This window comes from Sylvia atricapilla, chromosome 4 (assembly GCF_009819655.1).
Source record: "Sylvia atricapilla isolate bSylAtr1 chromosome 4, bSylAtr1.pri, whole genome shotgun sequence".
NCBI lineage: Eukaryota > Metazoa > Chordata > Aves > Passeriformes > Sylviidae > Sylvia > Sylvia atricapilla.
The window spans coordinates 10,638,605-10,666,594 of NC_089143.1; the positions used below are offsets into that span (position 1 = coordinate 10,638,605).

The window sequence follows — 27,990 nt, forward strand, 5'->3', positions numbered from 1 at the left end:
CACAAAACCACTAGCCTACTTTCACAACTCCTTTCAGCCTAGGATGGACTCTGCTGTTTTCTTGTGATCCCCTTGTCAAATTCAGAAGCTGCTCAAGATCCTCTCTCTCCTCTATGTTGCAGAGAACTGATCTAATAACATGCAGCTCCTTATACTCCACTAAAGCCCAAGTCTGTTGGTTAATTTAGGAAGCACCTGGACTTCCTAAGAGCCATAGCATAAAGTCTTCTAAGGCTTTATGCTGTGACATGTTTGGTTTGAAGCTTAGGACTAAGTTAATTGCACATCATGCCTAAACTTGGTTAGCATCCAGAACATCAACATTCTTCTTCAGTCCCCTGAGGAAAGCTCTGTCTCCCAGGCATTCCTGGGGAGCACCTACTGAGTACCAAGAGGAACTGGTCTCTCAAGGGTTGTAATGGCAACCACAGCAATTCTAAGAATTAAAGCTAATTGCCCCACTTCCCTCTTTATACCCTACCACAACTGCTATAACGTTAAGGGCTGGCATCCTGGAGAGGTATGCTAGGCTCCAATTCTGGTTTTCAATAGGTTTTTTTTTATTTTTTTTCAATCCACATGCAAATGATTGTAAAGTATTGGCTCTGTCCTTGGGACAGCATCAATAACCTTACTCTCTTCTTCTCTGGCAAGTAGGACCAAGTCCATATTTTTTATTCTCTGTACCAGAGAAACAGATATTCTCATCAGTGGAGCTCATTACAAACAAAGGGAAGTCAGTCCTTCTCAAACCAAAAATCTAGTGTTTAAACTATTTTCCTAAAAGATGGCAGCCACGTGACCCCTGACCTTATGCATGTACAGATAGAACTGTAACTGAATTCCTGCTTACACAGTGCTGTAACAAAACTGATTACTGCATCAGAAGTGTCATGAAAGACACAGGGAGATAGACTAAGCAGGAGAGATATTTCTTCTAGAAATATGCTACCCTTATAGCTTAGTTTCTCTATTGATATTTTCTCAACCTGAAGGCTGAAATATTGTAAAACTGGGCAATTTTTTTGAGTATAGAGTTCTGAATTTTAAGGAAAAACTGTATCTTTTTTACAGCTTTATTAGATGTAGAGATTTATTTTTCTGCGTAAGAATCATAGAATCACAGAACCGCTTGGGCTAGAAGGGACCTTAAAGATCTTATAGTTCCAACCCCCCTGCCATGGGCAGGGAACACACACCTTCCACTAGACCAAGTTGCCCATTAGCAATACCTTCCAGCAATGCTTTTACTTTCATCATCAGAAACAGCTGCTTATGGGGAAAAGTGGAAAGAACAAATTAGGAATCTGGCTTTTATATAGTTTGCTGGGAGTATTCCTTACAACTTTTCCATTACTAATGGTTTGATAATCTAGCTTTGAGTCAGGGATACCAAGTATTTTCAAGTGTAACGGTTTAATTCCACCAGGCAGCTAAGCCCCACACAGATAAACCTGGAACATCAAGGTAGGTTATACTGTCTGGGTCTAGGAATTTTTACTTTCAATACATAATTTTCCACAAACAAAAACACAAGGTGTAAAGTTACCACTGTCAGGTAAGTTACCACTCTCAAGGAGTGCTTCTTTGTTGTATATAAATGTTTTAAATACTGCTGGCATTTGGATGCAGCTTTAAAACATTTTGGAAGTATTTTTGCCTTGAATATATAGATAATACATACAAAGAATGCTTGAAAAAGGATGCTTAGAAAACAGAGACAGTCTTAACTGTGATTCTAGTAATAAAACTGAGCAATTAAGTTATGTGGGAATGTGTATAATTTGATTTTCAAAGGGAATTTCAATTATTCACATTTTAATAGCTTTACCATTGATTAGTTTTACACTGAGGTACTTGTGCATACTTGAAGCAGATGGATTTTAATATGTAATTACATATATATGTAATTAATTATGAAATTAGCATCTTGCTAGTTCACTATAAAGTATCTCATTAAGTCACATAAAAGGGCTCGATGACATGAGATTTCCAGTATTACTTTCTTTGTCTTGATGTTTAAGGCCACACTACTGAAGATGTGCAAACAATGGTTCCTGTCTTCTACTTTCCTCTGCCAGTGTCTAGTCTTTCTGTGACTTTTACAAAGGAAGACAGTTAGTTGACTGGTCTATTCAGGCATTATTACCAATAAAAATGAAATCCCGAAAACGTCTTCCAATAAACAAAGTCAACACTGGAATTTAGCTTGAAGATGAAGTTTCAAGAATTAGTAGTGGGTAGAGCCAAATACTATTTAAAGAAAATTTCTTGACTATTTTGCAATAAGAAAGAGTGCTTGCATTTTTTCCAACTGATTGCATTTTCTAGTAACAGGAACAAACCAAAGATACATTCTAGAAATCATGAGGAAATAACTGACTTAGATTCGGCCAATTAAACCTCTTTGAAACTTAGTTTTGAGCCTGTTAAAGAAACTTAGTAATGTTTTGAGTGAGATTTATTATTTTTCATAAAAGCTGACAGGTGATTTCACAGATCTTCTAGTGGCAAAGCTAATTTGATAGTTTTCCCCATGCCCAGGAGTGTTTGTTCCAGTGGATGAAAAAGGGCAGAAAGCTACTGCCTCAGAAATTGTGCCAATTCCCTGCTTGTAAACCCAGATTAGTTCCCTAATCTTAAAAAGAAAAAAAAAAAAAAAAAAAAAACCCACAGTCTTTCTGAAGTCAGAGGGAGATTGAGTTAAAGCCTTCCTCTGGAGAGCTTTTTCCATGGAAGCAGATACGGTTCAGTAATCCTGCTGCATTTTGCCATTTCCTTTGAGTTAGGATCTACAGTGCTGCACTTTACCCAAAAGAAAAGGAAGATTATATCTCTCTCCAAGTCTGTCCCCTTTGTGACACTGAGAACTGTTGACAGAGAATCACAACCTCAAAAAACAAGTAAATAAAGATTTAAGAGACAGAGCAGAGGCAACTCAGGTGAGCAGCAGTACTTTCTGCAGAAAACTGAAGAGGAAGAAATAATTGTTTTTAAAAGTGCAAAGAACCCTGTGTCCTGCTGCTTGACTTCCTATTCTGTTGAAAAGGACAGTTCTGCTAGTTCCTCATTAGTTTGGTACAATAAACAGATAAGTCTCACAGCGAGTACTAAGAAAACATGAGTTTTCATATTCTTGGTTATCTACTTGACTGAGAAGAAGTATTTCCGACTATAAACATCTCAGCTACTGAATCAGCCTAATTTTTAATACTTCTATCTCTGAAAAAAATAATTGCATAAAAAACAGGGACTACAGTCAGTACCATGAATAGAGCTGACAGTCAAGCACCGAGGAAAAGGGTTAAAACTTTCATTATTTCCAGAGCACTTCTTTTTTGTCTATTGCAAAAATGGCACTGATATACTATTTTTGAGAACATAATTTAATGCATATTTTTTCACTAGAAAGTAGACTGGGAGGTAGTGAGGGGAGGAGATGTCAGTTGGGGTGATTGTCCCAAACAGGATGTTGGCAGTCTGGTATTCTGAATCTACCTGTGGATGGGTCTAGTTCGGGGCTGATAAGGGTATTTCTGCACACAACGTTTACCAGATGAAAAAATCCACTCGAAAATCTATCTGTCTTTATAATGATGGCAATATTGTATCTTAAATGAGTGGTGTTTACCACAGGTATTCAAAATCAGCAATAGCAAGTAAATAAATTATTTAGGTTAGAATAATTTAGTGCATTGTATTTGAAGTACTAGGAAGCTATAATTGTCTCTGCCTTGCTACAAGAGTAAGTCTTTAGTTTCATGCCATGTCAGTAGGCAGTTCCAGCTGTGGTTGCTGAAATACAAAGTGGGCCGAGCTCTAAGCATGGGAGTTAGTTTAGCAGAGTATAAAACTAAGCTGGAGTTTAGCAGTGAAGATTCAAGGAATAAAGCATGAATTTAAGGCCTATTGCATGGGGAGAGGTAACAGAGTGAGTGGAAGCAATGCCCCCACATGCTAAGGGACAGCGAATAAGGGCCACGTTTAGCTTCTCAATGCTTGTGGGTCCTGCTGATAATGCTGCAGTGGCGGCAGCAACTTCCACAAGGTTCTACTATAAGGCTCCTCGGGGCAGGTACACTGCCCTGCCCTTACAGTAACTATCTTCCATGCAGTTCTGGTAACAGGCTCCAAGGTGGTGCAGAGCAGTTGTTCCTGACATACCTCCTCAGGCCTTGCGCCATGCTGTGCGCTGGCAGCGAAGAAGCTGCCGGCACAATGAGCACGGCCCCTGGGGCAGCAGCGGCAGAAAAGCCTTTCCTGACCACAGCTGAAACCCACGGGGAGACACGCCCAAACCTGCCTGCGTGAGAGGTTCCCCCGTGGGGAACTCCATGAGGGTGGCACTGCACCCCAGGCGCTCGGGCCCCAGCGCGGCACACCACCAACGCCGAACAAATCGGTCAAGGAGCCACCTGGGGCCCTTCAGGACACGGTGCCCCGCGCCCATCCTGCCCCCTCGCTGCACCCCAGCCCCGTCACACGGGCTCAGGAAACCGCGTCTGGGAGCTGTAATACTGAACTAACGTCTGGGTCCCTTCGGGGTAAGCCCCACAGGAGTGTGTAAGAACCGCCTTCGCCCCGTTAAAGGCAGGCACACAGAGCCCAGCCCGGCGCTTCCCCGCGGCAGCACCGCCCCGGGCCGGCGGCCCCGCGCAGGCGCAGTGCGGGCTGGGCGCGCCCCGCCGGCGCTGGGCCGGGCCGTGGCGGGCGGGGCGGCGGCGGTCCCGCTGCCAGCGCGGAGCCGCGCGGCCGAGGCGTCGGGAATGGCTCCGGCGGCGACCGGCGGGATCCCGCCGACTGCGCCATCGCTGGGCCCGACGGCTGACTGGCTGGGCGACAGCTCCGCTCTCGGTGGGTCGCCGCGGCCTCGGTCCTTCGCCGCGGTGCGACGCTTCAGTCCGCGACCCCCTCGTTCCCCGCCGGCGGCCGGGGCTGTGACCGCTCCGCGGGCTGTGACCTCGCCGGGCAGTACGGCCTCGCTCACTCGCCGCTCTGATGTCCGGGCTGACCCCGCTGCCGCTGTGCCTGCCGGGGGCCGGCGCGGTTTCCTCGGGGTCCCCGGCTGTTGCGGGGGCCGAGGGAGGAGAGCGGCCCGGCAGGGCGCGGGCCGGGAGGAGGTCGAGGCTCCGCAGCGGCCGAAGTTTGTCCCGCCGGCAGCGGAGCGGCGGGGGCGCTCGGGCCGGGCGCTGCCGCTCCCGCTCGGGCGGGCTGCGGGGGCCCTCAGCCATCGCACGGTGCCTGCTGTCGCGACATCCCGGCCTGCTGCTGCACTAGCTTATGGCCAGGAGTGCCGAGGGGGAAAAAAAACCCAAACATAAAAATCTGTAATGAGCTGTACGGGCTGCAGTGTGGCAACTCCTCCGTAGCTGATTCATTTTAACTGGAATCGGATGGCTCTTAAGATAGAAGTGCATTAAGGAATTGTTTGTATTTTACCCTCCGTTGTGAGGTTAAGTTTGGCTTAGCGTTTAGGTTTTGGAAGTTAAAAGTTGACTGCAACCCTTGAGAACTCTGAAGAGCCCTTGCACACTTAAAATCACCAGCGGAAGTTAGTTTAGAATGACATTTTCTTTGTTTATGTCTAAAAACAACTGTATAAAAGTTCTAATAATCTCAAAATGAAACAGAATTTGTTGCCTGTGTAGTCTGAAGTGCCTTTTTTTTTTTTGTGCACTGTCCCTGATGCTCAAACACTTGTGTTAAAAATTGATGCTCATTTCTGCTTTCAGCTGTATTAGATTTGGGGGGGTATGACATAAGTAAGAGTATATCAGCTTGTTTGAGAGTAAACTTTCAACTAAATGGAAACAGTAAAGATGGCCATGCTTACTAGCAAAGAATTAGTCCTGAAATGTTTCTTGTCTTTCTGGCGTTCCTTTTGTATATTTGTGTATTACTTGGTGCAGGCAAGCTTGGTCAGAAGAGTTTGAGATATCTATTTGCTGTTTATTTTCTGAAAGCAAGAGGAATGGAAGGCTTGTCATTCAGTGCTTCAGGAGAATGGAAAGAAATACACCACTAGCCACCTTGAATTTCAGATTTATATTGACTGGTAGCTGCTATCTGAGGACCTGAGGCTTTCTATGCAAAGGTAATAGGAGAGGGAAGTCGTGCATTTTTCTTCTCTTCTTGATCATGACCATATATATATATATATTTTTTTTTTTTTTAACAGATGAAAAGCAATTTGCTTTTTGGCTGTTACTTCAGCATATTACTGCATGTTTATACATGTTGTGGTTACTGTGCAGTTTACCTACTAGTGGTATCTTGAAGAGGCTGTAAACAGATGTTTCAGAAAATGAAAAGATGTGTGTATGTAGGTTTATACAGACTTTTTACGAATGTTTATACTCAGGATTGCTTTATTGAGCTTGATGTTGGGTGGAGAACTCTTGGTGTGCTATGTGCATCTGTAGGGTTTAATGACTATAGCAGCAATTCAGTCTTATATCTGGGTGAATAGGATTGTACTTACGCAAGCTAAAAGTTGGCAAGTCTAGCAAGAGATGGAAAGGCTATGAAGGAATTCTCTTCTCAGGGTTTTGCAAATGCTTTCTGTCAATGTATCTGCTGTATATCAAGATCACAGTATACCTCTTCACACGAGATACATTGGTTTGGGTTAAATTTGATTTTTAACTCCAGTAAACTGGTGAGGATTGATGTTAGTGTGCATAAATTCATTGATATAATGTGTTTGATGGCACTGATTTAGTGCTGCTCACTAGATGCCAATTGCACTTGCAAATTTAACCAATGATATGCAATAGTACTAAACAGCTGATGTGTCCAGGAAGGATTTGATTTTATTTAATTGCTTTTTAATGTCCATACTGGTGAAATATGCTTTATTAAATGTACCGTAGCTGTTTACAGGGTGTGTTTTATTTGAAAACTGAAATTTGAGGAACAATTTTCCAGCAGAAATGCAAATGTAAAGCGCCCATTCTGTGTATTTTTGCCATAGCGGCTGTATGCTGCTGAAGTAGTGACCAAAGCAATTACACCATAAGCACTGCAATTTACAACTGGTAAACAGTGCACCATTAGCTTTTTGTCTTTGTGTATGTTAATGTACTGTGTCACACAAAGAACAGACTAAATCTTACTTCCCTTTATATTTAAATTTTTCCCTTTCTCTACACGACAAAACTACTCTATATACTGTTATTTTTTTTTTCTCGTTGAATTCTAAATAATGTCAGATGCCTTTGTGGTGTGGTGACTGATGATTGATTAGGTTTGGTCTTCCCTGTTGGTTCTTAACAAGCTCTCTCTGGCTGTGAGGGAAGTGCAGTGCTTATTGCAGTTATTTCAGCACACAGGATTATTGGGTCTTATATGAATTATGCAGTAATACTTTCAGCTATATTTTTTTTTTTGCTGTGAGTAGGGCCTGCTTTACATAGTAGGTACCTCCTTTCTGAATCCCCACCCTACCCTCAGGCTGTCAGAGAAGCCAGTTTAATAAAACTTTCTGCTGACAATTTACTGAATGTGTTGAGAGGGTGTGTAATTCAGAAAAAACTGGCATTAGTAAAGAACTTGTCAGGGTGGAGACTTACCTCTCAGAGTAGAAAGCTCTCTTTCCAGCCAGACCTCCTGCAAAATTTGCCTCCAGTCAGAGATTTTGTAGTGACTTCGGTGAGCCAGAGATTCTGCCTCCAAAGTAAGGACTCCAGCCTGGGTTACTCTGAAAAGCTTGGTGTTTTATGGTTGTGAACACAGCATTGGGTACCAGGGATGCTGTTTGGTGTTAAGTTCAGGTGGGTCATGCCTGAGACTTGCTACCTGGGTCCTACTGTTGGTGGTCACAAAGTAGTTGCACTTAGAATGAGCTCTAAGGAAACGTGGCTGATCTTTCTGCTCACTTTGAATTACTGACATTTTTTGGCAAATCTGATGAAGGTTTTGTGGTCTGTTCTTAACAGAAATTCTTAATCAGCCCTGCTTAACCTCTAAGGCAGTTGGCAGTGTGTTATTAGTTGTCAGTATGTTCCTTCATCATGTGGCTTCCTTTTTGTCATCTCACTTCCTGCTTATTTCACTTCTGGTTGTAGGTTCTAATTATTACAAGGAAGCTGGAAGTAAAGCGGAATTCACAAATGTGTTGAATGTTCTTCTTCGATGATAGGTGTTTTTCCTTTGTTATTCACTTTAAGCTTATTCCCTGAAGTACAATTTCCTTGAACAATAGACAAAGCAAGTGGTAGGCAATAGGTTTTCTTCACTTAAGGGCTTTTTCCTCTCTATAAAATAAACTTTTTCTAATCTCTTCTTTACTGACTTTTCTGGTTTGTCTGCTCTCTTCTGCAGCTACCACCTGACTAGTAAGACAGAGAGGCCCTAATGTTTCCTAATTAATTTTGTGTATGTGTGTTTTGGGCAGTGTTATATTTTGTCATGTGATTGAAATTGCTAGTAATTTCATCTGCTTACTTTTGCAAAAGCAATTTGACTGTAGTGTCCACAATAGATAAATACTTCTTGAATCAGATAACTCATAAAAGGTGTATTTATTTGAAGTAGCATCCAACTGTTCTTGTTAAATTTAGTATTGGTAAAATAATTAAAGATGTGTATTAAATGAATATATGATTACCATTAGGGGAAATGATTCACCTAAATGATTTCCCTGCTAAGCACCTGAACTAAGAATCTAAAAAAAATTAAATTCAACTTGATAATAGATACCTCTACTGCAGCTCTAATAGAATGCTTTATCTCTGACTAAGTTGAAAGTACTGAATGAAAGTATACAACTGATTTAGAACTTATTTTCTTTTAAGGAAATACCCACCACTTCTAAAATGCTAGGAGATGCAATGTGGCATTGAGTTAAGTTCACTAAAACCAAAGTTTTTAAAAGTAAAGTTAGTTTCTTAAATCCTTGAGGTTGATGTATTTAGTGTGTATTTAGGAAATTGAGCTAATAAAGAAGGAGTTTTTATTTTAATGCCTGAATTTAAAGGCATGTCATTTCACATGAAAGAAGATTTACGCTAAATTATACTTAAAATGAACACTATAAGTGAAAGAGCACATCCAGATTGAGTAATCTGATCTAGTGCAGGTGTCCTAGCCAATGGTGGGGTTGGGATTACACAGTCCTTAAAGTCCTTTCCAGTCCAAATCATTCTGTGATCCATCCACCTTTCATATCTGTCTTCGAAGTGTCTTTAGTGTTTGATGTAGTTCAAAACACACTTCCTCTAGAGCCAGGAGAGGATGAAGCACTAAGTATCATCATCAGGTGTCTTTTCCTTGCTGGGGCAGCTGGGGTCACGGGCTGCCTGACCATTTCTCCTTGTGGCATTCCCACAAAAAGCTTAAGCAGTGCTTTTAGCAGCGGTGTGTAGGTCTGTGTGGTGAATTGAACCACAAGTGATCCAGGTATGAGAGAAAGGAAAAGTCAAAACACCGTAAAAGCCCCCAAAAGAACCAAAACCCACCCATGCAGTCGATATTCTCTCTAAATATTTTGAACCTTAAGTGATGGCCCTTTTTTCTGCAGGGGAGTACACTGGCACATTAATGGTGAGAAGGGAGAGACATGCTTAAACTGATGTTGCTACTGAGGCGTGTTTTTCTGCTGTGCTGAGATGTTTCAGCAGATCATGTGCCATACCATAGTGTTTAATTTGTCTTGTACTTAAATAGATTGTATGTGATCATATTTGATTTGTTTAAATATTAATTAATGTTAAGGGCGACAATGTTTTGTTTCTGTATACTGTGAGATTGATATCAATATTTCATTCTCATGCCTAAAAGCAGGGAATATAAGCTTGTAACTCCTTAAACTTCAGGGACAAGATAGTGAATCTATATGCACTTATTTTTACCAGGTAGATTGATCAAATAATCACATTCATAACATGTAAATAAACCTTTTTAAAAGGCATGCCATAAAAGGTAAATGGCATGAGCATAATGGGCAAAATCCAGAATAACTAAATAGGATTCTTTACCAGTAGAGCAGAGAGAAGATTACATTGTTGTTTATGAGCCACTTTTTGTAAATTAAGTGGAATGTGCTTGAAGTAATCAGGTAGGTGTAGATTATACTTCGATTTATTACAGGAGATTTAGAAAAACAATGCATTATTGTATATTAACTGTTTTGATTTTGGTTATTGAAAGGATTTGTTTTTCACGAATCTGAGTTGTACTTCAAGATAGGATTAAGATTAAATATTTCTAGAAATTTCTCATGTGCTTTATGAAAAGTTTGTCTAAGCCATGTAAAAATTGCAATTTAATGAAGCATGACATATTTTTTCCATTTATCTGCTTTCTTGCTGTTATATTCTCTTTCCTGAAGGTACTGTAAGTTGTCTTGAGCAATTGCTGCAGTGGAAGAACACTACCTTTGTATCTGAATAACAGTGATAAAAACCAAAAGACTTGTCTGAGGTTGACTAAATTTATATTTTGCTTCTTGGGTAAGGATTAAGTCAGGGCAGGCAATATTCAACTTTAGAACTTGGCATATATTTTTAAGCAAATGAGGGCATGGGATCTGAATTAGTGGCATGAGTGCAATTTATTGTTTACAGCTTCAGCATCGCTAAATGTGCAGAATATCACTCGTAAATAATTTCATTTAGATTACATCTTCAGGTGATTTTCTTGTGTAGACTGGTATACAATGACTGGTGTATAAAAATGGCAGGACAGCAAAGCACTGAAATAAATCAGTTCTTTTATGAATTGACTCAAGTCAAGGAAGATTGCTGTGGCCTGATTAAAACCATTGAGGAGCAGCATCATACATCACAAGAATGAGGTAAACTATCAACAGTCTGATATAAGCATAATGTGCCTCTGGGGAAAGGGAATAGGGAATATATAGTAGGGGATAATGTAGCTGTGACTTGGGATATAAAATGTATTGCCCATTTAGGTACTCAAGGCTTGGCTTTGCATTATGTCATAGTTGCTCAGGGTTTTGAGGGTAGACTGTGGGGTGTTTGATAATGAAAGCAGAGTGCTTTACATTGCTTGTAAGGTTACACAGACCAAGTATTTGATTCAGCCAAGGTAATTTCTTCTAGGATATTTTTGCTTTGCTTTTGGTGAATTTCTGTGTCTGAAAAAAAAAAAAAGAATGGCATCAAGCAGTTTCTGGACTTCCTGTAAATGACATGTTTTTATAGAAATGTTATTGATCTAATGTTTTACTATAATGTTTGTTTCTTGTTGAATTTTAATGGCAGAGTTGAATTTTTAGGTATCTAATTACAACCAAAGAAAAGTTCTATAGGCCTATGTAAGTAAGCTAGTATGTTGAAGTGTACATGAGTTTTTAAATGAAAAAATACTTCTAACTGTGTTTTCCTTCTTAGTTCAGAACCTCTGTATACCTTAATCCGATTAATAAACTAATCTATGCTACAGAGTGTTCAGTTGATAAATTATGATTTTTTCAACATTCTTCTGTCAGTAAAGAAAGTGACAGTATAGGCACAATTCTCCTTTTAACTTGCATAGGCTGTATCTGAGTGTTTGTGTAGATTATTGTTGCTTGTTGACTGCAGATGAGATTTTAGCTAATGAGATTTTTTTCATTGGTGTTTCATGTGGCAGTCGACGAGCAGAAGTACCAAATCATAAAACCGATTATGTAGGAAGAAAAAGAAACAGAAAACAGTGAATTCAAACCATGGTTCCTGACCATGCAGGCTTTTACAGGTGTTGCATATTGGGTAGGCTGGGAATCTCAACCTGAGTGGTTCCTGAGGGTTTGCTCTTTAGGAGGGTGGTGATGGTGTTAAATTGGTATTTATGTTTTCAGTGGATATGTCAAGCTGACAGGGTTTCAGGTTGATGATAAAAAATAATTACGTTGGGCATTATACTTTTTTTGAAAAAGAATCATAGAATACTGAGGGTTGGAGGGGACCTTAAAGATCATTCAGTCCCAGCCCTCCTTGCACCTCCACTAGACCAGATTGCTCAAGGCCTTATTCAGCCTGGCCTTAAACACTGCCCTCACAGTTAAAAATTTTTTTTACATAATTAATGCTACTGCCTTTATTTTTTGAACATGCTCTGAGACTGTGGCTCTATGTTACTAAAATGACTCTGGGAAACTTTGTTCTAGATATACTTGGCTGTTGTTTCTCATTTCCTCACTACAACATACTCAGGCAATGGATTATCTTAACAGAGGAGTTTGCCAGACCTCAGGCTATTTACTGATTCGGTAAAAAGCCTGCTAAAAAATTAAAGACTTTTTGTGGCATATTTTCTTAAAACGTGGTTATCTCAGTATTACAATTTAAAACTGTTTTCAGGGCTATCGTCTGTCAGGAGCAAAGTGAGTGGAGTAGCAGAGAACTGAAAGGGAAGGGACCTCCTAAAGCCACTTTGCATCTGAAGGATTTGCAGTGAACCACGACTCGGAGAGGCTGAGGCATGCACCTCTAGCCATGTGATGAGGCCACATGGCTGAGCTCTCTGGGTTTGGTGGGAATTTCCTGCCATGGTTATGAAGAAAATAGATACTTGTTTTGGGAATCCAAGAGTTTTGGCCAATCTTGCCACAAAGAGAGGCAGAAACCCCAAAAAGTTGAGTTGGATAAATGTTGTGACCCTTCCACAAAATAGCTTGACTAGCAAGTGGCTGTTGCTAGTAGGGAGATGTTTCCTGTTCCTTTTTAAATGGGTATACAGTGCAACAAAATCCAAAGTATCTGCCTGTTGTTGTCTTACACTTGAATGTGAAAGGTGCTTATTTATTAATACCCTCAAGACCTTGTGATGTATGCTGTTTCAGTTGGATTTCTTACATTCTGAGATGTTGCAGTCGTCCAAGTAATACTTCTCTGGTGAGATGGCTTTTCTCCTGCCTTGAAAGCAAATGGAACTACTATGTTGATCAGCTGGCACAGTTTGTGGCTGTTGCTACCTGATGAGTTAAAAAACCAATTTTTTGGTGTGTTAAAGCATGAATTACAAAATCTTAGAATGCAAATAAATCGCATGTAAGATCAGCCTTCTCAGTTATATGATTGTATCCCTTACCCTTTCCTGTCTTTTGTTGCCTTGCAGTATAAAACAATTGCAACTTTAAAGTGTTAAATTGTAGCTATTTTTCAATTGTTCTACTCAGGCATACATTAGAGCTTCTGAAGGTAATATAGTGGTAAATTCTGCATACAGTCATCTGAAGGATTGCTGGCCTCTTATAAGTAAATAGCTTTTTCTTTTGGTTTTGGGAGCAAACTAGACCATCTGGCTTTGTCCAAAGCAAATATCCTGAGATTCTGCTTTAACATTTGGTTTTGAGGTCTGTTCAGTAATTTGTTTGCACTTCTTTCCATTTTTCTGCATTTTTAGTATTTTCTAGAAAATTATTTTCGTGAAATGCTTAATACATTTTTTTCTTGTTACTAATTGAGATTTATTGTTATTTCAAATAATTTTCATTGTTTTCACTTTGAGCAAGTCTTATGTATTGTATACTAATTAACTGACAATTCAAGACTGTTCTGAAAAATTCAGAAATATGTTAAAATGTTTACTGTTTCTAGAGGAATAAAGAAAACTAGGGTAAATACCAAACTTCTCTTTGCTGTCTATCACCCTACTGGTATTTCTCAAATGCAACTTAGTTATGCAGCCAGTGCAGGAGATGTTTGTGGAATAATTCTCCTTCTGTAAATTTGTGGAGGTTCACCCATTTTTTTTTTAATTTATTTTTGAAAGGAAAGGATTATTCTATTATTCTCTTTGTGTTGTGAAAGTGTCCCTATCATGTAAATAGTTTTCTGCTGACTCTTCTATTCTTCAACAAGTTTGATGAATGGAAAAATTGTGTATTTCTTTGTCCATGTCAATACAAGTAGATGGGAAATACTTTGAAATAGATGGATAAAAACCTAACACTTTCTGGTTGTCATTATTTCTTAGTCAAAGAAATTGTTTTCAGCTGGAGCAGAGGAGAAGAATTGAAGGTAGAAATGCATGTTTGGGATAGTAACGTTTAAGTTTTTATTATATGAAGTGGAGAATGTGTATAAGCTCTAAGGGTTTGCCAAGGTTTTGAGTATGCAACAGGTAATTTTGGATTTATCTGAGCTGTTGAACTTTGTATACTTTGATATGCAAGAAAGTACTGAGTTTTTAGTTCCTTTGTGTCTATTGGGCATAAAAGTGTATTAATATTGGAAGAGATGGCCCAGAAATGTGGAATGTTCATCATCTGGATCGAGCTTACCTGCAAAACCTGATCTATTTAGTGCTGCTTTTAGCAGTATTTGGACTGATGAGCTTCAAGTGTCCCTTCTAATGTAAATATTCTATACTTTTGATAGGTCAGAATCCCAGTTTATAACATGGAGTTTGCATCTATGAAATTCAGAACCTAAATAAAACAAAAGTGCTTAATTGTGGATATAGTGTGTCACAATGCTTCAGTTCTTTGCAAGAAAAAGAATTCTTTCATGTCCTGTTTCAAGTTTAAATATAAAATAATTTCCAATTCTCAGACAAAAAAAGAATAAGCCCACCTTATTCTGATGAATAAGGGGTAAGATGCTCTTTTGAGAATTCCCACTGTCAAAAATAAAAATAAGGGCTATTTCTTTCACACCTGATAGTTTTTGTGTGCAAGGGTCAATATTAAATCCTGTATTTTCTCTCATATTAGGAAAAGATCCACATTTTATTGGTAGCTTTGTGTGAACTTAGGACTGGAGGAATGGTATAGCATTGTCCTCAGAAATGTGAACAAGGAGCAGTGGTGTGTCACTCGGCTGTGAAATATGTGAGCCCTCTGTTTGAGCTTACAAGCCTGTCAGGCTTCAATATGGTTGGTTCTTCACTGTTACATTGAAGAAATATCTCACAGGCTTTTGGATGTTAGATATTTGTAACTGGTGAAGAGGGAGTATCTGCTGTTTCTGGTGTAAGTTCTCAGCCAGTAGAGTGTGTCCTCATCATTGCAGAAGGTACTGTGAGGATTTGGTCATGCTTGTAATTTTCTAAATTCTTTCCGGTGATTTACAGTGTATAGTGATACATGTGTTTATTGATTTACATAGATCAAGAGGTTCTGCGGGCTTTGTCAAGCCATGGCTTACAGACAACTATGACAACTAAAGTGGATGGCAATGATGGCAAGGCTGAACACCTAGAGTATATTGCCTTTGCTTTGGTTCCTGTTTTCTTCATCATGGGTCTCTTGGGGATTCTTATCTGCCATATCCTTAAGAAAAAAGGATATCGTTGTACAACAGAAGCTGAAGAACTAGAAGAAGAAAAAATTGATGAAAAAATAGGTAATAAAGTCTAATAAACAAATTCCCATTTCTGTGTGTTGGAACTACTATGAAATAATTTACTGTGAGACTTCTGTCATTTCTGTGTCTATATTTGACATCAAAGCAGTGTTAAGAATAATATTTTTGTTACTGTATGTCATTTGGGGTCTGATCTTTGCTAGTTAAATCTAGGAGCATTTCACTTTCCCATGCAAGTTTGCTAACATCAAGTAAGAGCTTACAGAGGGATCAAAGTATCAGTATATTTGTTTGCAACTCCACAGATGGAGTCACCAGATCATTCTTCTGCCTTCTACATGCTGTTAACAAGAAAGTATTAGTGTACATAGTGCTAGCTGGGAAGTGGCAAAAAGCTGCCATTTAAAGCCTAAAATCTTAGTTTCTGTGTTTTGGAATCTTAATTTGTTCCTGTTGTGTTGTCATTCTCGTCTCCCCTCTCTTTATAAAACCAAGCCTTTGGACTGAATATCTTCATTCTGTTTTATTTAATGCTGCTTATAATTTTTCCTTAAAAATGCCCTTGTTTTTATCCTAACATTTGTTTATTTGTGCCCTTGTTTTTATTGTTCCTTATTCCCATTTATTCTTATCTGGGGGGAAAAAAGGCATTGTTACCGTGTGGGAAGGGCTATAGTAACATGGTACAGCATTTGTAAAATGTAAGTAAAAACAAAAGTCAGGCCACTTGTGAATACTCCTCTTCCTTTCTCCCAATTAATTTCTTTCAGTAGGTCCATAATGAGTGCAAATTGCAGTGGCTCTGTGGTAAGGGTAGACCCATGTGGTGCAGTAATGATGTGTCAGTGTGTTCTTGAGCATTAACTGCCTGGGGCAGCTGTGCAGTGAGTTATCTGTGTGATCTGTTCGTTCCCAGAGTGGAACGGGAGTGGTGATGACATGGGGACATTGCCTTTATCCTAGCGGCAGGAACTAGCTGCCTCTAAGTTACATTGCAGAGTTGCAGGTATGAAGATGAAGCCTGGGTGCAGAGGTGGGGAAGGCCCTAATTTACTACTTAAGATTTTAGAGTCTAGCCTATCAAACTTGCCTCAACCCCATTTTTTTTATAAATAGAGCAACATAACAGTTATTATGGAAGGGCACAGTTTTGCATCTTCATTGTTTTAGTTCCTCAGCTGATCTTCTTCAGTCTTTGCAGGTTATTCTAGGCAAGCTTTTATGTTGTTAATGGGTGCATTCTATTCCAAAAGTTTTCAGGTTTTTTTTTTTTAATTAATCAGTTATTACGTCCTTGTAGATGAGTTGAAAATCTTAAATTTAATCTGATAGTACCTGTTTTAGATCAGTGATTTGAGATAGTTTAATGTTTTTTTAATGTTTTTGGTGTTGTGTGTTTTTTTTTTTTCCTTCCCCCCTTCCTCTTAGGATTCCTCCCTGCTCTCTTGTTTGTCTCTTCCTTACTAACTAGAGAGGGAATTTTGAAGTATGTTTGTGAAAATACTGATCTTAAATAATTCTTAGCTGAATTTGTTCGGGCTGATGTAGAGATGATAAACCTGTGTTCATAGGTTTTACTAAATAAGGATGATAAAGTCTTATCTAAGCTTTCCCTCCATAGTGACAACAGATCTTTTCTCTTTTTTAAAATGCAGGGGTTTTTTGTGTGTGTTTGGTTTTGATTGTGACTTTTTTATTGTTATTTGTTTTTAAGATAGTTCAGTTCTTGATTCATAAGGTGGAGATACTGACAACATATTTATTTCTTTGCACAGAAATGAATGACACTATACATGAGAATAGTGACACTGTGGGACAAATTGTTAACTACATCATGAAAAATGAAGGTATAGTATTGTGACATTGAAGTTAGCAGCCCTTATGATGGTGTTCTGTAACAAATATGTTTTTTTGGATAGTCTGATGAATGTTATATTCATGTGCTTTCATTTAATAACCAATTTGTTCATTGCTAGCTCTTTGAAATTGTCTTTACAAGGCAGTAACTTCAAGGACAATAGGGAAGTTTCTTGCTTACTTGAAAATTGTTTTGTATGGTAAATTCAGTTCATGCATTTCCAAATATTTTAACTGTTCAGGTGTTTGGGTTTTTTTGCTTCAGCCTTTTGCATTGTTTATGGAGTAAAAGCTCAGTGTTGTTTTCTTAGTGGCAGTACTTAAACCCTGTGGAAACTTTTACGTTTTGACCAGAATAAACTTCTTGTCCTGAAGTGATTCTTGCAGCTTTTGTCCGATAAGAGGCTTGTGCATAACTGAGACAATTGTGTGTATAGCACTAATGTTGAATTCAGTACATGTTATCTGCATGTGTGTGCAAATTAAAGAATAAAGAGGAAGATGTGACTGAGAAAACAAAATCATCCTTAAGCATCCCCTGGAATGCTTGGTTAGTTCAGAATGTTTTTGCCCAACAGAAGAAATGTTTAGGAAACTGGATGCTTTTTACAGGACAAGAGCCTTCAGCCTTTTAATTTTATGTTTGTATAAATCAGAGTTCTAACCATTGAACTGGCTTTAAGCTACTTCTGAATGAAGGCTAGTCCTCTGGAAAAGTGATGTCTTTGGGTTTGCATGTGGGGATTTTTGGGTTTTATTGTTTGGGGATTTTTTCTGTTGTTCAGGGCTTTTTTTTAGACTATCAGTGCTTTGAGTGTGTGTATTTTTCTTTGAGATTAGGTTCAGATAATGCATGTGTTTTGATAAAAAGTGAGCAATTGATAGTTCTTGGCTGATAGTGAATTTGGGTTTTGTAGGGCTCACTAAAAATTGATGGTTTTAATCTGAAGTTGGGTTAAACATGTGAGGTGGTTCAGAGATATTTGGTGGAGAGTTTTGTGTACATGGCTGTGTTCCATGGCTCGCACTGGGGTGGAGCTTTGAGTGCAATATGAACTGCAATTTTAGTAGCTCGTGTTAAGACTACCCATAGAATTATATTAACGTTTTTTCTGCAGTTTTCTCTTGTGCTTTTTTGGAGGTACATAATGCAGTCATCTTTCTTTTAAATGAAATTTCTTTGGGGAACTTTAATTTTGGTTTTGTGTTTTTTTCTGAAGTTAGGACCGTTCACTTTTTGAAGAGTTCTGTTTATTCTCATTGCAGCAAATGCTGATGTGTTAAAGGCAATGGTAGCAGATAGCAGTGTCTTTGAACCTGAAAGGTAATTACTCCTCATTTTAATGCATGTTTCCTGAGGCAACTAAAAGCATGTGCTTTCAAAGGACTTTGTTTCCTCAACACTTCTAAGACTACCTTGCTTGCTTGAGTTACCAGCTAAGAGGATAATACTTCAATTTTCTGTTGTGTCTGGGTCCTTAAATGTTAACATATATCCTGGGTTAGTGACTGGCTCTTCTGGTTATGTGATCTAGGTGCATGATGCAGTTTTACTGCATTTTGGGCTAAAGATTTACAGATGCTACAAATACTGGTTTTCTTAGGGGTGAAGTATGTACTAGGTGGCTTAGTCCAAAGAGCAGAACAGCACTCATTTCATTTGTGTACGTGCTAGCTCACAAGAGACATCTTCTTCTGTGTCTCCTTTTGGTTTGCTTTTTTCTTTGTAATTGTGGCAATAGATGTTGGTTGACCTATCTCAGGATTTTTCACTGCATACCTGTTCAGATAATTATGTAGAGAAAGCAGCTTTGACTTAGGTGCATTGTGTAAAAAACCTAAAACCTCACTGATGTGTAAAAGTGCTTTTATCTGTACATGAGTATTTTTAGCTATATCTAGACTACTCTCAGTGCTCTTCATTATAACCTTGTGTTCATATTCAAGGCAGAGGAGATGAAAGTCCAAGTATTATTGTGTAGCCTATAAAAGAAGTAGGAGTATATAGTTTCAGCAAAACAAAGAATTGAATATGCAACCATTAAAACACCTGTTCTGTCAGTGAGAGGTTATTGAAAAGGTTATTTTTTGGTTATTGAAAAAAACCCTGAATTTCCAAAGGGATTTCTTCTCAAGTATAGATATTTTTAAACATCTATGGTTCTGTAGAAGTATTTATTTGAATTTTGTGCGTAGGCATGTGTAATGCTATCTTGAGGATTTTAGACTATAGTTTCAGTGGTGGATTAAAATAGGAAGAGTAAGGAGGAGGGGAAATGATTGCTCTTACAGAATCTGACAGATGCTCCTGAAGCTTTTGTAATCAAGTAGAAATCCTCTGTGTTTCTTTGCAAGTTCAGTGCACTATGAAACTTCCTAATTATAGAAATAGTTATGGCTGAGTAAAATCTATACTCTCTCACTTGAAGCCATTAGTTCTGTCTTTGCTTCAGGTATTGAACAACTTTATTTTCCTTAATAGCATTTTCTTATTTATTCCAAGACCATTAAATATTTCTTGTCAATATTTTTCTTTTGAAAATAAACATCCAAGTAACTCCCAGTCTTCTCTGGCATGTTCTACTTCTTTAATTTGTTCTTTCTGTTCTCCTTTGGAGTCTCTGCTGTTTGTTTGTATTTTTCTTGAAATAAGTTTCTAAACCTGCATGGTAGGATCAGATGTGGCATGATTAATGCTGAGTAATGTAAATTTAGGTTCACAGGTTATACTTCTGTTGTTTCCACTGTTTTGTCCTTTTAAAGCAAGAATGTTGTTAATGATTCATGTTTAGCTCATGATCCTCTTTTTCTGGAGAATGGTCATCTGTCTTGTTCCTTTTTAATCTAGGTTTGTGTAAAGGCTTTCTGCTGAAACACTGAGAATTTGTGTTGTCCTTACTGCAATACATCCAGTATTTTTAGTAAGATTTGTGTATCTGTGAATGTCTTTCACATGCCTGTTCTCCTCTTATCGTTCTAATTTCTTATCTTCACTTCCACAGTTGCTATGGGTGACCCAAAGTCTATGGGTACTTCAGCTATTCTTTTATTCTGTTACCCAGCGAACTGTTTAAAGCACTTAATATCACCAGGACCTCAAACCCCACATTTAGTATGTCTTTGCAGTTTCATCACAGCAACTACAGATACATTACTTGCTGTATGTGTTTTTAGTATTTTTTTACAGTGTGTCTGCGTTACTCTACAGTTATTTCACCTTTCCTGAGCTCTGGCCTGCTGTGTTACAAATCAGGGTTGAAATTCAGGCTAAAGTCCAAAAAAAGTGTCTCTGGTTTCTATCTATGTTATCTGTTTTTCTGTTTTAGAGGAAAATCAGATTGATTCAATTAGATAATCTCCAATGCCTTGTGGAGGTTTTACTGCTTTTTCTTTCATTTTAGGTACTTAAAATTTTACTTTTTTTCCCCCTGAAACTGAATGATGATGTTCTCTCTTTGTCATCATGGTAAACATTATAGTTTTGCCTCCTTTCAGTATTGTGGGACTGTGCTCTTCTTCTGGGAGTTCCTTGAGATTCTGTACCAATTCTGAAATACTTTCCATAGTTTTCCAAGGTAGTTCTTTTTTGAGTGTTATCAGCTTATTAAATGTCTTCATCATCAGTATAAGTTCATGTAACCTGTTCTCTTATACTTTGGCCTGATATTTTTCCCCCTCTTAATTTACTTGTCTTTTGTATTTGTTACCTTAACCATGACTGCAGCTGAATTAATCTGTGAAAGTGATTCTAACTGCAAAAATATCCTATTGGAGGAGACTATAAGCCAGATATCCTCAGACATCCTCAAAAATGAGTATTTCCTGTAGAAACTGGTTATTCACTAGACATAACTGAAGGTTGGATTTCATAGTTTTTCCTTTTTGAAGGAATAGTATTTTGTAGTAAGCATTAAATTTTCTTTATTTCTTTTTCCTACAGTCCATTATCTCCTACCTCTCCTGAGAGTCCAGTGAGTCCAGGGACTCCTTTGTCACCAGGTGTTGTTCCATTCAGACACAGCTGCAAAGCCCATCACTTCCATACTGTTGGAGGAGTGGTAGAAAAGGATGTTTGTACTCGCTGTAGTCACAAACGATGGCACCTTATAAAGCCAGCTCAAAAATCTAAAGAGAACAGAAGAAGTCGTATTGGAGAAGTTACAGTCCTTTCTGTGGGAAGGTAAGGCTTTAGGTCATTTTGTTGTATACTTCTCTTAAGAGTGTTGCAGTGGCCAGTGTTGGAACAGATATGCACTGCTTCTGCTCTGTTTATAAGGTCAGCATTTTTTTTTAAATAACCCTGTTACTATTACACTGAAGTTATTTCTGGAAGAAATAAATGTGATTCTCTTTTTCTTTAAAAACTGTGTAAAAAGATGGGGATTTACTGTGGGTGTAAATCTAAGGCTCTTGCTTGTTTGATACAGGCTAAAAAGAAAGAAGAATTGCATTCTAATAAGTTTGTCTGTTTCTGAATTTGGTATTTCTCAAGTAAGTCTGAGGCTATAGGAACCACTTCCTTCTCTTTGTTATTTTTAATTCTTACCTTATATTGTAGTTGTCTTTGAAAATTACTATTCTAAGAAGTGGTATGCAATCTGTGGATTCTGCTTCAATACACAGTTCTCCAAGAAAGTGTGATACAGCAGTAGTGAGTACTAGAAATACCTGTGGGTGATAGGAAAGGAAGATGCTCTAAGTGACACAGGCTCCATGTAGGTGTCTGCTCTGACATCTGGTTCTTGGGACCTGGAAATTTGTTTCTGCCCATGCTGTTTCTCCTGAGAATGATCTAACTCATCTGTGAGGCAATACACATGAACTTGCTTTTGCTCCTGTCAGATTTCGAGTCACCAAAGTGGATCACAAGTCGAACTCCAAGGAGAGGAAAAGCTTGATGTCCGTTACGGGCGTGGAGAGCGTCAACGGCGAGATGCCGGCCACGCCTGCCAAACAGGACGTGAGCGAAGCGCCTGCCACACCTCTGAAACAGGAAATGCAGGAGAGGAGAAGCTCAGAGTAAATGCAGGTATCAAACACTGGAACGTTTGGAATTCATTCTGAAAGTGTTATGCTGTGAAATATGCGAAAGTAATCAGTGCAATTGAAAATGCATCAGTTCCGTGTGAAAACTCATCTTTCAATTTCAAGTTTCTCTACACAGCTATGCAAAGATTACATGGGGTGACTCAGTTAATGAAAAAATAGAAAAGGCTTTTTTTATCCACCAAATTCTTATCTAATTGTTTATTCAGACTTTGTAATTAGAGTAGGTGTTGAAATAACTTTTGTGGGTGTGGCATCAATAATCCAACAGATAAAATATCTGCATATTAAGTTTTTGGCAATAAATGATGGCTCAGATTTAGTGGCATTGTGCTTATTGTCCAAAACAATCAAGTGCCTCTGACAGTTGTAGCACTGGAATAACTACAGTTATTCAATAACTACAGCTGCGTCCTTATGCTTGCTGCTTTGTACTGCATGCTTGTATAAGGTGATTGCTTACTAGATACTTCTCTGATAGATCTGTGGAGCTTTGACTAATAGCAATGGAGTCACATGAACCTGCTGATCTCACAGGGATCTAACTAAGCCAGGCGGTTGGGGTTTTCTTGTGAGTCATTAAACTGAAGTGAATTGCTTGAATTACTCTGTTAAGCGTGTGAAAAACATGCCTGGCATGGTTTTGAAATGCAATCCTCATTGTATTTTTTTTTTCTTTTAACAGTTTAGTATGTTGGGGGGAAGAAAAACCCTGGAGGTCATCTATTTGTTGACATGCTGATCGATAATGTGAAGGGGAAAGGTGATTTTATTCAAGTGTAGTTCAAAATTCAGACTTGACCCTTGAGGAAGAAAGGTTCTTGGGTTACATAGTAAACTGGACTTGAAGAAGGTGAACAAATGGCACAATGCCAAAGTCTCTGTAGGCTGAGAGAGAAGATGAAATTATGTTATGTCAAACTATTGGTAACGTCAAATGAAAGAGGGAAATGCACAGGAGGAAATTTAGTCTGTTTAGAAAAGCAACAAGACTCAAATGCCCTTGAGTATCTTTAGGTTAGAGAGCTGGTATTTGGTCAGATACTTCCTCCCAGCCCCTACTGGCAACACAGGTTTGACTGTTGAACTAAGCAGAGTGTATTTGTCTGGCCTCTGTGCCTCATCACTAAATTATACCCAGGTTTTTTGAACCATTGCCGTAGAGGAAGAGAGACTTGGAGATGTAGTACACTTCCAAATAATGAAAAAGGTATGGAGAGTAATGAAGTAAATTGACTTTTTTTTCCTTCTCAGTAAATAAGACAGTGGTAGGCTAAATTGCAAGGAGGTGGAGCTAGGGTTTCACAAACTAAGAAATTGGAATAAGCATCTTTATTGCTGGACATTTATAAGACCAGACTGGACAAATGCTTGTCTATGCCAGTGATTCACTTTTTGGTCTGTAGCACGTTTTGGCAAATCACAGGTGCCTAGTGGCTGCTATTTCACTGAAATCTGTGAAGGATCTACAGATGTCAGTGAAAGGCAAACAGTACTCTTTATTTTCTGATTCAGAATATTGTCCTTGTGCTCAAGGTTTTTTATGTTTGTATACTTTCTATTTTTTCCCTTTTAAAAAAAATCAATATTAGCTAAACGCAATAGGAGATAACATCTTCCTTCACTAGATTGGCATTTCCATGCCCAGCTAATTGTTTTGTTAGTTCTGTGACTATTTTTATTTCTTTTCTATGTCTCTAGTGGGAGATAGAGAAACCTCATCAGATTGTTCATGATTTTTTTTCTACCTAAAGGCAAACTAGTTATCTTCTCTTTAAGCAGGAGAAATAGAATAGAGCATATATGAAAACAAATTACAGTGCAATTTACTTTTAAAAACCCCATCATTTTGATATCACTCAAAATATTTTGTAGTCCGGTTTTCTCTCTAATTTGTTCTTTCTGCTCCTAAATAGGAAAGCTATTCCCTGTAATTACCTAACAGTTCTATAAATTTAAACCATTACTACTTTAATTTAAAAATAAGCCATTCTCTAGAGGGAGATGATAGTAAAGCTGTAAAAAAAATGTCCATCTATGGCAGCTTTTTATTCTAGAACCTCCCTTAGGATTAAAGTCTTGCCCCTTCTGGAAAAAAATGTTCTAATAGCAGAGAAATGGCTCAGCAGAATATTTTAATGGTCTCTCTAGTCCAACAGAGCTATTTTGTAAATCTTCTGGGAAATTAGCCAGGTCTGTTTGATTGCACTACAAAAAATAAACAGCTCTTGCTTGAAAAAGGGTATGATACTGTTCCCTAGCATGGTTCTAAATGCAGTTTTGTGTACTGTCATGAGAAGTTGTTCATGTGTAAACAGGTTATACCTTAACTTCAGCTAGTTATTTCAGACTTCTAATAAATTACTGTAGCCCAGTTTACTAAAACTGATAATTTCTGATTAAAGCTTATAGTTTGGGGGAATTTGACTCAGATCTTCAGATGCAGAGGAAGCAGGTAGACATAAATGTGTGTTTAACTGCTTTTCTGGAAGCAGTTAAAGTCATTCAGAGGCAGTAGATTAGTGCTTTGTGCCTGACTTTAACCATTGTTACTGGGAGTTCCTGTATGAGGTGGAATTTATGAGTTGGACAGTACCTGAATGAAGTAGCATTGCTGATTTCCTGTATTCACTGCTACTCTCAAGTCCAGGGTTTTTTTTTTTCCCTCTAAACTGGTATGTTCTGAAGCAACCTCTGCGGTGTTTCAGCTTATCTAGTGTCTTGCTGGCTGCATCATTGGAAGCTGTAGCATGTCTTCAAGGTCCATGTTCTTAGCAGACTCCATTTCATCAGTTAATTTTATTTCAGGTATGCTTGATGGCACATAAAGAAAGAGTAGTCGATATACAGCTGATAATTGAAGTCAAAACTTTGAGTTGAGCTCTTGCACATTCATTTTAAGCTACTGGGTAAACAGAAACTGGTACTGGTACACTGAAGCTCTGTAACATTTTCCATTTGTAGTGCTTCGCCCTGTGGTGTGATTTGTCACTTTGACTGTGTGTTTGTCTGTGCATTTCAAGAGCACTAGCTGAATTTTTAGTTCCTCTTCATGATTTCACATGCTAAACTTGGAATGCACGGCAAGTACTTCGTGTAATTGTGGCTTTTCTTTTTTCCATTTCAGAGCACCTGATAACTTTTTATTTGGTGTGCCCATCCTAAAACTAATTTTGCTATTTAGGTTTGGTTTTAGAATTGTTTTCTTCTCTTACAGGTGGAACTTTTAGAAGATGATTGTCTGCAAGCACTTTGGAGAAAACTGAAAATTCCCAAGAGATGTATACTATTTAAGGAAATGTATTTATGGCAGTGTAGCATTTTACAAGTTCTGTGATGTCATTCCTGCAAGGTTAAGCACTTAATGGTTTTTGACCAGTAAAATAGTAAGATTTAGACACTTAAATACTGTTGAGCTGTGTGGACATCATAACAAATGGCTTTATCTTGGAAAGAAAACATATGTACAAGTTTTTGGACAGGAAAGGTAAAAGCTTTATCAAGTCTTAAACTCTTTTTGTACTTAGACAAGCATTTTTGAGCTCAATATTAAGAATAATACAATTACCTCGTGGATAAAACTGCATTCACCCCAGTGGTCCATCTGGATTTTTCTTCTCCTGTTCTGCCCACTCCAGCATTGACAAATGTTTGCTGAAGATAAAAGCCAGCCTGTGAAAGATGAAAATATTCTTTTTATCTAACTGCTTGTAGCCAAGTAAAACATACAAGGAATAACCAGCCAAATCTGCATGTGTGCCTTTACTACATAAGCCCTCAAACTCTGTGCAGGGTACCTCACAGTAGAGACTGGTTCCATTTTATGGAGCTGTTAAATTAAATTGTTGTTCCCCAGACCTTTACCTCTTCCTTGCTACTTAACAGAGGTGGAAGAGCATCTTTTCCTATGCAGCTGTTCGAGCTCTTGGTGAGGTTACTTTCCTCAAGGCCTTGTGTTCTCCTGTTTTCTTGTAACTGCTCACTCATATTTGAAGAGTGCCTAATAGTTTTGCCTTTCTTTTTTTTTTTTTTTTTTTTCCTTACCCACAGGTTCATTATTAAGCTAAGGCAACATATTTCAACCCTTAGATAAGGATATGGAGTACTGGGCATTAAAAAAATTATGGAATATATACTGAAGTGCTTCAGAGTGGCTTTATTGGACTAAGGGTAGTTGTATTCATTCACCGAAATCTTAAGCCAGTGTTACTCCTTTCTTATTTCAAGTGTGACTTAAAGCTAAAATTACCATGGTATTGAGTTGTTAATTCTCTGTATCTACTTATGATCTCAGCTTTGTCCTGTTACTTGTTTTGGGGAGGGGAATCTCTGTAACACTTCAGCAAATTTTTCTGTGTAATAGAAAATCACAAAATTCATTCTGAGTGCCTAAGAATATAAACTCTAATGTAAGGCATTTTAGTAGAGATTCTACTGTATTCTGAGAACTGTAACTTAATCTACTTTATGAATTCAGTTAATATCAGTATATGTTTTTGAAATGGATTTATTTTAAATTGATACTTCCAGTCTTTTTAATGCAAGTGCTCTAAATTGTTTCTCCTTCATATCTGAGAATTGTGTTTCTTCATCAATTTATGTATGCAGTGTTAACAATCAGTGTGTACAAAATTACTCTTCCTACTTGTGTATTAGTTACTCCCATGTCTTGTCAAGAAGGTCTTGTTACTCCCATGTCTTGTCAAGGTTTATTTCTCTTAATGCAATTATGTGCTGCTGATGGTTTTCCTTTTCTGTGTATCCACAAGATACAGAAAAAGATACTGCTCCTATCAGTATGTACTTTTCAGGGATGCTATATTTGCAAAAAAAACCAAACAACCCACCACTACCCACCCAAACTTTGAAAATAATAACTGTTATTTGTTCTTTTTAAAATGGATATTTTTAGATAAAATTGTCTGTCTTTGAGTATCCAAAATAACTGTTTCGCCAGGAGTCTGACTTCAGTGTTTAGCACTGCTCCCATAAATGTAAAATCAGCCTGTGAAATCTCTTCAATATTTAAGTACAGCATAAACACCAACCTCATCTTGAAGGCATGCATTAAACTTCATATGATTATTTGTGTGAAGACTATTTCTAGAAAATTTAGTTAGTATTCAGTTTCTAAGAGATTGATAGCTGTGAGTATAAAATGTTATTGGAAGAAGGGAGCATTGGAGAAAACAGAAGTTTTCAAATAATTTTCAGAAAGAAGATACAGTTACAGACTGTACCCAAACCTTTTTCTAAAAACAGGGCAATTTGTCTTGATGTTGTATTTTGATACGTGATAGGTTAGTACTGCAAACAAATGGCAAAATGATGGAAGAAAATTTAAACAGTAATATGTATTTTTTTTACTTATCTTAAAAGTAGTTTCTGTTTTGATTACATTGATAATATGTAGAATAAAAGGGATGGGGACATGTTGGATTTGTAAAACATTGTTTACCTGTATAAAGTAATTATGTAAGGTATTATAAGACCTGATATTTGCAAGAATTGAATTTATGCATTGCTACCTAAGTAAGAGAGGATTTAGAAACTGTGCCTGTTTTATTGCCTTTAACACTACACTGCTATTTTGTAGGGGTATGGATATTGCCATATTAGTCTGCTTTTCTTAAATTTGCTTTTCAAATGTATTTTTAACAAAATAGTTTATATACAACTTTTATACTACTAAACAGTAAATAAAAAAGTACTGATTCTTAAGCTTGCCTCTGACTTCCTTAAGCCTTCACCCATTGAGTGAAATTTATTTTTTGCACCATATAAGTGTAAAATGCAATCGTTTTGCCTCTTAAGTTTTTGTTCATGGAGGTAG

The 27,990-nt window shown here is 38.0% G+C and overlaps 1 protein-coding gene across 2 annotated transcripts; it reads left to right on the plus strand.

The window, feature by feature from the left end:
• Positions 1 to 4,718: 4,718 nt before the first annotated feature.
• On the plus strand, positions 4,719 to 27,878 carry RELL1 (RELT like 1). 2 transcript variants are annotated; one of them, XR_010743423.1, is made up of 8 exons: positions 4,719 to 4,854; positions 15,057 to 15,293; positions 17,030 to 17,101; positions 18,378 to 18,435; positions 21,052 to 21,291; positions 21,954 to 22,140; positions 25,375 to 25,644; positions 26,208 to 27,878. XR_010743423.1 is itself a non-coding variant. In XM_066317134.1 (7 exons), the coding sequence occupies exons 1-6, from the start codon at positions 4,767 to 4,769 to the stop codon at positions 22,132 to 22,134; spliced, it is 876 nt and encodes a 291-aa protein (XP_066173231.1). In that variant the 5' UTR covers positions 4,719 to 4,766; the 3' UTR covers positions 22,135 to 22,140; positions 25,375 to 27,878. The 2 variants fall into 2 exon arrangements, 1 of the variants encoding a protein (XP_066173231.1); XM_066317134.1 differs by having other exon boundaries at positions 25,375 to 27,878.
• The last annotated feature ends 112 nt before the right edge of the window (positions 27,879 to 27,990 follow it).

Excerpts from the sequence above, each read along its gene's own strand:
- RELL1 (XM_066317134.1), top strand. The coding sequence starts at position 4,767 with ATGGCTCCGGCGGCGACCGGCGGGATCCCGCCGACTGCGCCATCGCTG. Across the intron at positions 17,102-18,377 it reads CTACATCATGAAAAATGAAG|CAAATGCTGATGTGTTAAAG; the intron begins GTATAGTATTGT and ends TTCTCATTGCAG. Across the intron at positions 21,292-21,953 it reads ACAGTCCTTTCTGTGGGAAG|ATTTCGAGTCACCAAAGTGG; the intron begins GTAAGGCTTTAG and ends TGCTCCTGTCAG.